General features: G+C 47.8%; 1 protein-coding gene and 1 long non-coding RNA gene across 6 annotated transcripts in view; one reads left to right on the forward strand and one right to left on the reverse strand.

Moving 5' to 3' along the window:
• Positions 1-325: 325 nt before the first annotated feature.
• Positions 326-1248, reverse strand: LOC123617175 (uncharacterized). The gene is made up of 2 exons (XR_006725299.2): positions 642-1248; positions 326-506 (listed from the first exon to the last, which is right to left on the reverse strand). It is a non-coding gene; the product is annotated as an uncharacterized LOC123617175 (long non-coding RNA).
• ZNF236 (zinc finger protein 236) overlaps positions 1085-13305 on the forward strand; it is an 81712-nt gene continuing 69491 nt past the window's right edge. For 2 of the 5 annotated variants that reach the window (XM_074355188.1, XM_074355193.1), the window contains exons 1-3: positions 1085-1210; positions 7493-7635; positions 8843-9007. In XM_074355188.1, coding sequence (XP_074211289.1) covers positions 1156-1210; positions 7493-7635; positions 8843-9007 — 363 coding nt within the window. In that variant the 5' untranslated portion in view covers positions 1085-1155. Of the gene's footprint in view, positions 1211-1746; positions 2215-7492; positions 7636-8842; positions 9008-13305 lie in introns of those variants that run through there. The other 3 variants (XM_074355189.1, XM_074355190.1, XM_074355191.1) reach the window with 3 other exon arrangements.

A 13305-nucleotide genomic window follows, 5' to 3' on the forward strand; every position in this document is an offset into this window, starting at 1 on the left:
TCCTAGATGTTTCTCTAATAAGCTTGTCCTTCTGAGGGTTCTCTGTGGATTTTTAAAACCTGTCATATTTTGGCTAGTTTGTGTCTTGTCCATGGTTCCAAGTTTTCTGGGGGGACAGATTTTTTTGGTTAAGCTTTACATTCCCTTATGGCACCTTGCATGTACTTGGTGGTAATTACTCACTGCTCTTTAATTAATTTTTCTGAGGCTACGAAGATTACGTTAGACTACTTTCTTTCGGTTTACCTGACCTAACACTGCTGTCATTTTCCTGTTGGAATTCTGTGGCGGTTAGCGTGGGCAACAACAATAAAAGATCAACCCATTTGAAACTGTAAATTTTAATGTATCACATTCGATGACAGGAACATTCCTGACTTCTGGGTGTATCTTCCTCGGTCCAAGATCCATGTTTGGATAAATCCTAGGCTCCCAACCTTTTGCCACTACAGTTTGCGCATTTTTTCCAAGGCCTTCATAAACCGACACGGGAATATGGTGTTTTCCTGGAATTAGATGAGCACATATAAATACGTGAACACCCGGCACATACAGAACCATTGGATGGCTTTTTTTACCCGACCTCCACCTGGAAAGTTCCTTCTCACCATTTCTGCCCGTTAAAAGGGCACCTTTCCTACCTGTTTTCCCGATGGCCTTACCAGTTGGGTGACTTCGGCTGCCCCACAACCCAGGAGGCCCGCGCCACCAGGTGAACCCCGTCGGAGCCCCGCGCCACCAGGTGGCCCCCACGCCCAAGGCCCGCGCCGCCAGGTGACCCCGGCCCACTCGCCCTCCGACCGCACGCGGCCCGAACAGCGGAGCGCGCATGCGCACGGCGCCGCTCCCCGCCCCCACCGCGCGCCCGCGCCCGCGCCCAACGCCCCTAACGCGGCCCGCCGGGCCATGGAACCCGCCGAAGTTGGCGCGGTTCGAGCTCTCCCGTTCGCTCGTTCGGGCGCTTTCCCCCCGTGAGGCCCGCGGGCGCTCGGCCGGGGCTCAGCGGCCGCCTGCCCCGGCCGCTCCGCCCGCCTCCGCCGCTCGGCCGGGCGCGCGCCGCGCCCCCGCGGCCGGTCCCCGCGCGTGCGCGCTCCGCCGAGTGTATGTGTGTGTGTGTGTGTGCGGCCGAGGGGTGGTCCGCCGCCGCCGCCGACGATGCCGCGGGGCCGCCCCCCGAAGCCCAAGGAGAGCAAGGCGCGCGGCGACACCGGTAAGCGGCCCCGGCCCATCCGGCCGCGCTGTGCCGCTCCGCGCGAATATAGTCCCCGGATGCGGCGCGGGGGGCGCCGGGAGCGGGTCGGGCCGGGGGCGGCGGAGCAGGCCGGGGTCGGGTCGTGGCTGGGGCCGGGGGCCGGGGGCCTGAGGCCGGGCCGGGGGCCGGAGGCTGGGCCCGGGAGGGCGCCCCGCCGTGCCCGCCGCCGCTGCCGCCACCGCCCGACTGGCGGCCGCAGGGCGCGGGCGGAATGATACCGGCGCGGCGCGGCCGGCCCCTCCGCCGGGCTGGGCCTACTTTCCTGGGCCGCGCGGGCGGGCGGCGGGGCCGGGGGCGAGGCGCGCGCCGCCGCCCTCCCTTCGCGTCGCACCCGTCCCTTCCCCTCCCCCGCCCGTCCCCTCCCGGCCTCCTCGCGTCTTCCTCCTCCTCCCTCGTCGCCCTCCGCTACCCCGCCCGCCCGCCGCCTCCTAGCCGGCGCTCGTCAGGAGGCCTTCCTGACGGGGAAGTCCGTCCCCGGGGAATGGCGGGCCTGGCTCCCAGGGCCTCTCGGGGGTGGGCGGCCGTGAGGCGGGCTGACGGCGGCCTCGGGCCGGCGCTTCCCGGGAGGGCGCCCCGCACCGCCCGGCCGAGCCTCCGCGGCGGGACCGGAGCCCGCGGGCCCCGAGCCCTGGGCCGGGCAGGGCGGTGCCGTGCGGGGCTCCGTGCCGGGAAGGGGCCCGCCGTCCGTGCTGTGGCCGCGGGGAGGATTCGCCCTCGCAGCGGGAGGAGGCCGGTCCGGAAGCCGCGGACGCGCGCGGGCGGAGAGGGCGGCCCGGGGCCCCGCGTCCCCGCGTCCCCTCACGAGGGCCGCCGCCGTCCCCGCACTGGCGGGTGCAGTTAAGAGGCGGGAACGGGGGAAATGCTGTGACGTAGCTCACTGCGGGGCACGCGGATCCCCGCGGGCGTCCACACTCGTGGGGCCTCTGCGGACGCGGAGAAGCGGCGGCTGCATGATAACACAGGTGTGCGGATTCGTGGGTGGTAGTAACTGCCCAGAACTTGGATGAGTGGCTCATGGTGTCTGGAAAGAGGTCTTAAAGGTCTCTCTCCCTGTCTTGGCCTTACTTTGTGCAGTGTTTATTAATATGACTTGTGCTAAAAATAAAGTAGTGCAGTGCCCCTCAGTTACTTGGAAAAAGGCTTGAGATAGAGAAAGAGTGTGAAGTTCGCATTGGAGTAGGCCGGGCTTCCCCATCTGCCCAGATGGCATCACTGTTCACCTGGTTTTTCAGGTCCTAGACTTAAGAACAATTATTTCTCTTATTTCCCAAGACATTTCATAATTAAGTTTTGTAGCTTCTACCTGCTCTTTCCATCTCTGGTGTCACCGCTGGCCCACCCATCATCTCTGACTGGTCTCTGCTTGTTTGGTTCTTCTGTAAATCCATCACCTGGCAGCCCCAGGCATCTCTTTAAAATGTAAATAAGATGGCCACTCCCTGGTTAAAACTGTTCAGTGGATCTCTCATCCCTTTAACTTAAAATCCCACTGCTGTAGGCTCTTATCTCCAGTCTGGCCTTTGCCTGCCCTTCCCGTCTCTTTCTTCGCTCGCACGCTCCGTCCTCTGTGGTCCTTGACGGTGCGACGCCTGTGCTGTTCCCTGTTCTGAGAATTCACGTCCTCCTGCTCACTCTGTAGGTCTCTGTGCTTCAGCTTCCCGAGAGAAGCCTCCTCAAACCTTTCTAAAAGTGACTTTTCCCTGCTTTACACCAGTCATTCTCTACCACAGTGGTTCTCAACGTGTGGTTTGTGGGCTCCGGGAGTTCCTGGAGACAGTTTTCAGGGGTCTGCAAGGTAAATATTTTCATAGTGATACTAATGGGCTCTTCCACTTCGTTGACACTTGCACTAGTCACACACCAGCAGTTGGGGTAAGACTGCTGACGCCTTAGCAGGCTGCGTGGTGGTGAGGGCCCCAACCTGTGTGAGGCTACATTGTCCTCATGCATTTCACTGAAAAACTACATATTGCAACAGAGAGGATGTAGAAGCAGACGTGAAGATACACCTGTCTGGTTGTGTTAAACCAGACATTAAAAAGATTTGTAAAAGTGAAAACTATTTTTTTGAGAATATTTTTTTCATGAAAATCTGTATGTTAACATGTAATAGATTTATTTTTCAGTGAGTGTTTCAAAAATTGCTCAGTTTTGATTTCTAATAGGGCAGTTGTCAGTTGATACAACTTATATAAAGTTTTAATGTCTTTGGGGTCCTCAGTGATACTGAATAATGTAAAGGGGTCCTCGGACCAAAAGGTTTGGGAACTGTTGCTCTGTCAGTTTACAATCTTAATGTTTTTCATAATCTGAAATTACTTTGCTTTTTTTCTGTGTCATCCATGATGAATTTTATTCCTAAGAAAAGCCTGGAATGTAGGGGGATTTTTGCAGATAGGGGAAATGAGGCTCAGAGAGGTTAAGTGGTTTGGAAGGTCCACCCAGCTAGTATGTGGCAGAGTGGATTTGAATCTACATTTGAGTCCAAAGTGTGCGTTGCATTGTTCTTCCTTGATAAATGTAAAGCCCTTCGTGTGGGTTGATTCACTACTCACAAGTATTTTAAAGCGCTTGTCATAGGTGGGTACTGTGCTGAGGGCTAGGGATGCAGAGTTAAAACAGCAGACGAGATCTCTGCCTTGGGTCTTCAGGACAGTGTGTGTTGTGTGATGGCAGGAACACTGTATGGCAGCAGAAGAGGGGCACTTGAAGTCTAGGTTTCCCAGAGAAAATGGTGTCAAAACTGAAACTCAAAGAAACGATTAAGAGCAGGCAAAACATTTCTTAAAGTAATAATTAGCTTCAGCACAAGAGTCAGGAAGTAAGCCTCATCTGTACACTGATGGAGGCAGTGTTTACTGACCAGTGGCTTTGTGCCTGGCACTATCCTGGGAATATAAAGATGAGTGAGAGAGGATTTTTTTTTTTTTTTAAATCATCATTCTTTTAGTTTACTCTCTATAGGCAGTAATGTGGCCTTGATGGAGACTGCATTTAGGGATCTTGTATGGCTTCCGCCTGTTTTTCCAGCAGAGTGGTGCAAACCTTCTCTCCCCAGCTGGGACCTTTAGTTGGCCTCCTGCTAAGTTTCTGTTGAAGGGATATTTGTAATACTTCATTGCCAGAGAGCTGAGACACACAGACCTTGAGCCAAATGAATAAACAAGTCCTTTCTTGCTCAAGTACTAGTTCAGGCCATTTTAGATTTTCTTGGATGAATTCAGGAACTCTACACCCTTGGCTCTGAGGGTAGCTGAGCTGAGTGTTCATCCAGTTTGCAGAGACCCTCGCTCAGTGGATGGCTGAGGCCTAGCTTGTGACTCCCAGTCCTACCTCACTGTCTCTGGCCTGTGAGCTGTGACCCATATTTTAATCTACCCCATGAAGGTCCATACATTAAAAGCACAGGTGCTGCACGTCTGCATTTGTTGGGAATTGGGACTGAGTCTCAGGGTGGACTGTGGTGCTTTCCCGCGACCCTCCAGCCTGCTTGTTGCCCTGGCACTGCTGCCGTGAACTGTGTGTTTGTGGCAATGAAAAACAGAATCCTGACAGCCAACAAATCAAGAAATGATTCTAGTGTGTATGTGTAGAAAATTAGTTTTTTGCATTGTCAAAGGAAGCATTATACTCAGCAGCACACTGCTGGGTCCTTCTCAGAAAAGCTCTGCTACATTCAGAACTTGAGCCAAGAATTCTGTGTTTCACTGGGAGGTGAGGCTATAGAAATGGAGGTCTTATTTGGTTATAATTTGAACTTACTGTAGTTTTGTTAAATTTAGGCAATGTATGTGTTGAGTCTGAATGTACATCTACCTGAGTTTGAAGCCTTTCTTTAGAAATAAAAAATTTGCAGGTAATAAAAGCAAATACTTGAAAGAGGGTTGATACACCTTTTAAAAATAATGAGAGAAGATGTAGTAACCCGAGGCATGAAAAGGCGGTCACATGGGACAGTCCTGCCAGGAAGGGTGCTGAGAGCACGTCCCGGGGAAGGTGACCTTGTTCCTGGGAAGCACTGGCCGTGAGGACCTGAGTGCCTGACCCCGTGAAGGACCAAGGGTTTATCTGTAACTCTGCTGCAGATGTATTTCATGTCATTTGTTGTGGCGCCAGGACCAGGGTTTTGTCTCACTGAAACCACTCGTGCTTTTTGACAGCTAGGGGCTCTCAGTTGAGTATACTTGGCAGTGTAAGAGCGTAAACAGGCTTAAGCATGCAATTGGTATAGGATGCTGCTGATCAGATCCAGGTTCATCTGCTGTTTTGCCCCAGGCGCGGTAGAGACTGGCTCTCATCTCAAACCCTGACCTTAGGAGGCGTGGACGCGTGCCTCATTAGAGCCTCGAAGCCAGAGCTGAACGTTGCTCCCGGTTCTGCCACTGGTTGCTCATGTGGTTCTGCCCAGGCAGGTGGCTTCCTGGGGTCTGGCTTCAGTGGCTGTGCAGCAGGGCTGTGGACTATGTGACTCACTTTTCCCCACAAGTCAGTTTTATTTCCTTTTTAATTTTATTCTTTTTGAGTAGGTAATACGTTAATCATGGTTCAAAATTTTTAAATGTGAAAGTTGAAACTAGTCTTCAAATTTTTCTCAAGGAGAGCAAAGCTGCCCCATTTCTGATCTTCATAAATCAGCTTTCATGTAATTTTGATAGTGAATCCAAGTTCTGGGTAGCAGGAAGGGTGAGGAGTTAGAGTGGTTTGCATTTTTAGAAATTAAGTCGAGGGGCTCTTTCATTACTGTGTTCAGCCTTTAGGTTAAAACACTTGCTGCTGAGTTCTCAAAACACACTTTTCAGCAGATTCTTTGCTTGCCCCTTCCTAACCTCTAAAACGGTTCTTCCCAAAGCACAGACTTTTCCAGAGGGAGTAGTTAGTGTATTAACTAATGTGGCCCCATCAGTCATTTTACTTGGGCCCGGGGAGTCAGAAAACATTTTCTTGTTAGTTTAGTGTGGAGATTCTGAATGTATGGTCTTTGAACAGAATGTGGATAGAGTTCAGGATAAATAGAACAAAAATTATACCTTTCCGTTAGTAGACCTGTTTTGCTCATGGATGAAGTGCAGTCTTTTGAACTACACTGGCATTTCTCGAACCTGGAGCTTGCTTTCCTCCAGGGTCTGCCAGAGGGGCCCCTGAAGCAGCTGCCCGCATTGCCTGTCCCTCTGCTCTGCGTCCGGCGTGAGTTCCAGCCCACCTTGTCCTGGGCTCTCACAGTTCTTACTTTCGAGGCCAGCAGGACTGTTGGCCAACGTGGGAGCTGCGGGCTATTTTCTCAGCAGAGGGGCTTGAAGGTCTAGAGAAGATGTGCAATGCTGTGTTTCCCAGGAATGCTTGAGAAAGAGACTTTCCTGAGCCTAATTGGGTCTTAAAATTAGCCCCCTTACCCTTCTTCCAGATTTCTAAATTTTAACGTTTTGGGGTCAAATTGGATGCAGAGAGTCGTGTGTGACATATTTCTAGTCTTTGTGGTTAATATGTTCTATATATTTGTGCCCAAATTATAAGACTTGGGGTATATTTATTTATTTTCAAGAATTGAAGAGGTTTAGGACAGCTTTATTTTATGACATTCTTGATAAGTTTTTGTGATTATTGCACATTTATTCTTATTTGAAATAGTTTTAAGTTTATAGCCCTTTACCTAAATGGGTTTATAGAGAGCTCATTGTGAAACCTGAGGATTGTCCAGAGCATGGCAACCCTCTGTCTTCTAGAACCGTGACTATATGAGAGAACAAAAGTGTTTGCTTTTTTAACTCAGCCTTGCTTTGCAGCAGTTTTCAGAGGTAGATTGAGTTAGTGAATTAGCTTTTATGTTTATTCTAGAGTTTTGTTGACTGAGTGATTTAAGAAACTGGATTATTGAGCTCTCAGAGTGACTTAGGGGTGAAATGCCTCTGTGATTGGCTGTGACTTAGAAATAGTATTAAGCAAAGGCAAGATTCAGAAGCATGGCTTTTGTATATCTTTGAGAGAGTGGCAAGCCTCAGGAGTTTAGTTTCAGGTTCGCAGGTATTTAGAATTCTGTTGTGCCGTGTCTCAGTTATGTCAGCATTCCTAATTTCTAACTTAAAAACACATCCATTTAAAAAATTTAAGGTATCATTAATTTCATCTATAATCTCATAGTTCTCTGACATAACCTGGTTTTTAAACAATAATCATAATTTAGTTTTATTTATGTGATGGGAATAACAACTGCTATTTATTGTTTATACTTATGCAATTTTATAGATGGAGTTTTAACATTGAATGCGGAGAACACTAATTATGCCTTTCAAGTTCCAAACTTCCATAAATGTGAAATCTGTCTGCTATCTTTTCCAAAAGAGTCCCAGTTTCAACGCCACATGAGGGATCACGAGCGAAATGACAAGGTATGTATTTTAAAAAGAGGTGTCAGAAATGTGAGCGTTGAAACTGGAGGAATTGTAAAAATCAACATGTGAATAAACACTTGCCTTATCCCTAAGTTGTGAAACATTCCATACTATATAAATTCACATTTTGATGTTTTGTTTTTAGCTGTAGTTGTATTTCTAGCCGTCGTTAGCTAATGAGAGGAAGTGAGAGCTTATCTGCTGAATCTGAAGTCATTTATGAGTAGACAAAGGAGCGATCTTAAAATACGACTTTCTTCAGTAGTTTTGATTTCCCGTATCTCGATGGTTTTTCTCCGGCAGGGAGTGTTCCTCTGAAGTGGTCTTGCATTTTAAGAAGGTATTTGAGATATTTCAGATCTCATTTCAGCAGGAGCAACACTAAGTTAAACAGAGATTTGAACCCTTTTCTCCAGTGCCTCTTGGAGGAGGTGTCGGAACGTTCCTGTCCTGATGGAATGATCTGCCTGATGGGTGGAAGGCGGTGGTTACAGCTGCAGTGAGCGCAGGGCTTGCCAGCGTTTCTCTAGACTAGGAGAACCTGAGGCCAGGAGAACACCAGGGGTCTGTCTCCTGGGGGACCAGGTGTGGCCCGCTCCAGCTGTGTTTTCAGCGTGGATGATGCTGCTGTAACATAGCGGTGCAGCAGTAGCACCGGCGCACACTGGCAGTACTCTCCCAGATCTGGAAATCTGAAAACATGGACCCACTAGGGTCTTGGTATTTCCAAGAGAAAAACCAGTGATTACTTTATCTTTCTACAAGTAAGTGGCAGGTTACCTGCCATTTGGGGGAATTTAAGATGGGGATAAACAACTCTGTTAAAATCTAGCAAAATTTTTTATGGTTATTTTATCTGAAGTGATTTTGTTTATAGCAGTGGAGTTGTCATAAAAGAAGGGAAAAATCCCACTCAGTGAGTCGAAGTTTCTCACTTTTATTTTCATAGAGGCTACATTCTGGTGCATTTCTATGCAGCATTTCTTGTTAGAAGCATTTTCTACATAGACGTGGTGTTGTCCTTATAACTTCTTTGAGAAATTCTGTAAGGAGCTTCCCTACGTCCGTTTTGGATTTAATGACTTCAGATCCAGAAGGACTTGAGAAGCCCCTTAGGAGGCTTGTCTGTGGATTGTGGTACTTGTTAATATTTGAATGACATTGATTGTGTTTCAGTGGCTTCTTGACTTTTCTCTCCACTTAGCCACATCGATGTGACCAGTGCCCCCAAACCTTTAATGTTGAGTTCAACTTGACACTTCACAAATGTACCCACAATGGGGAGGACCCTACCTGTCCCGTGTGTAACAAGAAATTCTCCAGAGTGGCTAGTCTCAAAGCGCATGTTATGCTGCATGAGAAGGAAGAGGTAATTATTTTGGCCTATACTTTGTTAACTGATTTTTAAAATGCATCTAATCCTTAGGGGGATTTTAGGTATAAACTAGTTTTAAAAAGCCTTTCATGTAGGTTTCAAGGAATCATTTATCATTAAATTTGTCTTAGCTGGTCTCCAGGTCACTAGTAAAGCATTTTATTTTCTGGCCATGTTAGCACCTCAGGGCAGAGACGTTTTAATGTGCAGTATATTTGGGGGATCATAGTATGTCCGCATTGGCTGATAGAGGTTCCCCTCAACCCCTGCCTTTTTTCTTTTCAACAGAAATTAACTTTTTTTAAAAACTGAAGTACAGTTGGTTTACAATGTTGTGTTAATTTCCAGTGTACAGAATAGTGATTCATTTATATATGTGTGTATATACACACACACACACATATATACGTATATACATATGTGTGTGTGTGTGTGTGTGTATTAATAAACTCTTGGAGGATTCGGAGTGGCCAGAAGTGAATTTTCTGCCTCTAAAGATGGTAGAATTTCCTTGCTTGGCTTCTGGATCTGCTGACATGTGGGAATTTGGGAGAAGAAAATGAATTCATGATGACCTAAAGCAGTTGATGCACCAAAGTGAACAGTCCTGAAAAGGCCACAGGCATAGTCTTGGGGCAGGGTTAAGGATGGCAGGGCTCACTGCTGAGGAGTAAGGCCTGCCTGTTGCTGGAGCAGGTCAGCCCATTCTGACGTGTAAATGACTGTTGCTTTAAAATATTACCCCCACATTGTTATTGTAGAAAATTAGGAAAATGAAAACGTAGAAAGGAGACAAAAGAGTCACCTCTAATTCGACCATCCAGAGATAATTACAGGTAACTATTTGGTATATTTTCCCTCTGAGGCAGAAAAACATGTAGTATTTAAATTGCGTATATAAAACTTGCATCTTCACAATTGAGTTTATACTTTGCATATAGGTTTGTGTTCTCTTTTTATATATGTCTTGGATTTTTAAGTATAAAATAATTTATGTTTATCTTTTAGAGTTTTATTATATAAGTAATACATGTTTATTTTGGAAAAAGTTAGAAACTAAAGATTAACAAAAGTACCATAAAAGAACCAATAATCACACTAGTTGGAAAGAATGTGTACGCAGTGTACCCTTGAACATCATGGATCTGAATTGTGCAGGTCCACTTTGACGCAGTTTTTTCAGTAAATGCGGGCTGCAGTGCTGCACGGCCTGAAGTCGGTTGCGTCTGAGGGTGCGGAACTGTGACGCAGTGGGGCTGCTGTGCAGGGGTTCGTGCCCCCAAATCTCCTTTTATTCAAGGGTCAACTGTGTAGTTTTTTAGCCTTTTTTTTGGCTATACATGCTTTCCATAAGGAAAAGAAAGTATATTCTCATAAATTTAAGAGTAGTTTTTTAATGCAAATATAGTTATGTGCTATTTCGTAACCTGCTCTTTTCCTTTAGTATGTTGTAAGTACATCTTTCCGCCTTTCGCTTACCATGAGTGTTTTCCCCATGTTCCTGTTTTAATTACTAAAGTCGTCAGTCTGGACATAGCATCATGGATTTAATCATTTCCTTTGCCATTTGCCATTTAAGTTGTTTATACTTTTCAGTATTATGAATAATACATCTCTGTGTGTATCTTTAATTGTTTCATTAAGATAGTCCTCCAGGTGGATTTACTGAACTAACAAGACTTTTCCAAGCACTTTATGGAACACCACGTTGTGTTCTAGAAAGCGTGTGCTGCTCAGTGCCTTTTCAAGACTGTAGGCCTGCCTGTCTCACTCAGTGTAGCGATGTCCAGAAGTGACCGTTGCCTTCTTTTTAAAAAGCAGAAAGTGTTTAATATGGTATATTAAAGTGTCGTGAAACAAGTTCTGCATGCACATAGAAAGAATCAAACAGTAGAGAAGGTTTGGAGAGTGAGGAGTTAAGTCTCCATCCACCTCTGACTTTGGGTTCTCCTCCCTCATGGGCACCGGTGCACAGACAGGCCTCTGCCCCCCACCAGCGCGCCTGCGTTATTCGCACTTGTGTTTTCAGTAGGCTGTGTCCTGGGTGTCGTAAATAGCCGCGTGTTGCATGTGTGCGTGTGTACGCCTGTGTCACAGCAGGGCTCTGTCTTGGCGGCTCTGCGCTTGTGCACAGAGCTGCCTTGAGCCCTCTGTTCATCCACAGGTTCTGGTTCCTGTGATTTGCTTAGAACCACGTTCCAAGTGCCAAATTACTGTTTTAGAAAAATCCCACTGTGTCTTCTGGGGCAGGTCCACACTGTGCAGGGCACACATACTCCAGAGAGCACAGGTTCACTCCTCACGGGGTGATGAGGTTGTTTTATTTTGTTTTCATCTAGCACATGGGGGCTTTAAAGTAACCATATCTCTCCCCTCCCACCACCACCACTTTTGAACGGTTTTAAAATAGTTGCAGACATCATGTCATTACTTCACCTCTAATTACTTCAGTTATATCCCCTAAAAACAAAGACACTTTTCCTATCACAAAACAATGATCACTCAAGAATTTAACATCTCTCTAACAGTCCGTCTTCAGGCGCCCTGTTGGGAGGGGCAAGGAGTGACTTATGAGAGCTGAGGAGATGCTCTTCCTTTGGCCTTAGAAGCAGCAGCTGAGGCAGGCTCCTAAGGAGGCAGGTGTGCAGGTGGAGGTGGAGGCCCGGGGTGAGGCCGCTCCCGAGGTGTCAGAGCAGGCTCCCTCCTCTGGCCACAGCCTTCTTAGACTCTGTCTCAGTAAGTTATCACTGAGGCCAGAAACTGAGTTCTTTTTATTGAGTAACTAAATCTAAGCAGTTTAGTAAGTATTGTCTTAAATAACTTAGTGGTCATTTGAAAAATTACCATATATAAATTGGGTGCTGCCTAGCTTTTTAAACCCCGGCATTTCCTGTTTCACATTGATTTTCGCTCACTCCCTGCTTTTTAACCACAGCAACTACCGACCCCAGCTTCACAAAGTTGTGATGTTCCTGAAACTGAGCTGTATGGAGCTAGTTGTCCGTGTGATGTTGCACAGTTGTTGAGGTTCCTTGGAGAGTGTCCGCTGTCCCCTGGCCCCCATGAGGTTGTCACACCCTACTACCCCCTCTCAGGCTGGGGCTTTGGCTGGGTAGCCTCATGGTTCTCTGAGATGGGGACATTGCCTTGTCTGCACAGAGAAACGAGGTGCTGGGGGATGGGGATGGGAAGCTGGTTTTGGGGCCATGGGAGCAGAGCCTGAGCAGGAACTAGTACATGGACAGTGTCCGCAGATTGTATCTCAGGGACACACACATCATTGCTGTGAATCCTTCTGGGCGTGATTGGGTAGGGGTGGGACTGTGTGGCTTCCTCACAGTGCCCATGAGCCCGGGTGCGAGTGCAGGTGGGTGTTTGCATCAAGGTTGGGATTTATGAAGCACATGTGATGGAGTAACAAAGGAGTCAGGGTGTTGGCAAGAGAGTTGAAATGACATAACGTGATCTAGGCAGATGAGCGAAGGGGTGAAACACGTTTGCGAGTGCGTTTGCGTGTGCGTGTGCGTGTGTGTGTGTGTGTGTGTGTGTGTGTGTATGAGAGAATCCTCCAGTGGGATTTCAGGGCTGGTGGAGGTGGGGTGGCAGTCCACCTGTACTGGAATTCTTGTCGGCCCGCTCTCGGGTGACAGCGGGAGCCGGAGCTGCTGCCCTTCCTCTGATCCCACACCCCCTGCGCCGGCCACCAGGACAGCGAGGCGTACTGTGCTCCATCCTGACGTTTCTTCAGATACGCTCTTTAAGTGTCTCTCGCCTCCTCCATAGCTGGAGAGAGGAACAACGGTAATTTGTCATTTCCAGATGCTCTTAGCTTTTTATGCATTATTTTCAAAATCTTCCCTTCATTGTATTTTCCCTTCCACACACTTTGTCCGGATTCTTTTCTAGGCTGTTCCACAGGATGGTGTTCACGGTTCTTCCACCTCTGGTCACTGCCCGCTGTGTGCTCACTTGCTTATGTCAGGTTTTCACCATTGCTGTTTAGCATCGTTCTGACGTAAGCTACTGCAGCGGGAGCGCGTCCTGTGCGGGCAGCTGGGTGGGAGCTTGTGCAGGCTGGTCTCCTCTGCACCCTTTGTTTCAGAGCAAAACACCAGCTGTCTTAGTCTGTTGCTGTTGAGGTTGTAGGAACGTAAACAGTTCATAGTTTCTGACTCTCCATTTTTTTTTTCAAAAGGCCTCTGAGAAATGCCTAGTTTCTGAAACCAGTTGACTTTACATTTCTATTACTACCAACCTGTCTTCTGTTTCCTCTCTTCAAATGTAACAGGTTC

The sequence above is a fragment of the Camelus bactrianus genome, chromosome 30, assembly GCF_048773025.1.
Source record: "Camelus bactrianus isolate YW-2024 breed Bactrian camel chromosome 30, ASM4877302v1, whole genome shotgun sequence".
NCBI classification, from domain to species: domain Eukaryota; kingdom Metazoa; phylum Chordata; class Mammalia; order Artiodactyla; family Camelidae; genus Camelus; species Camelus bactrianus.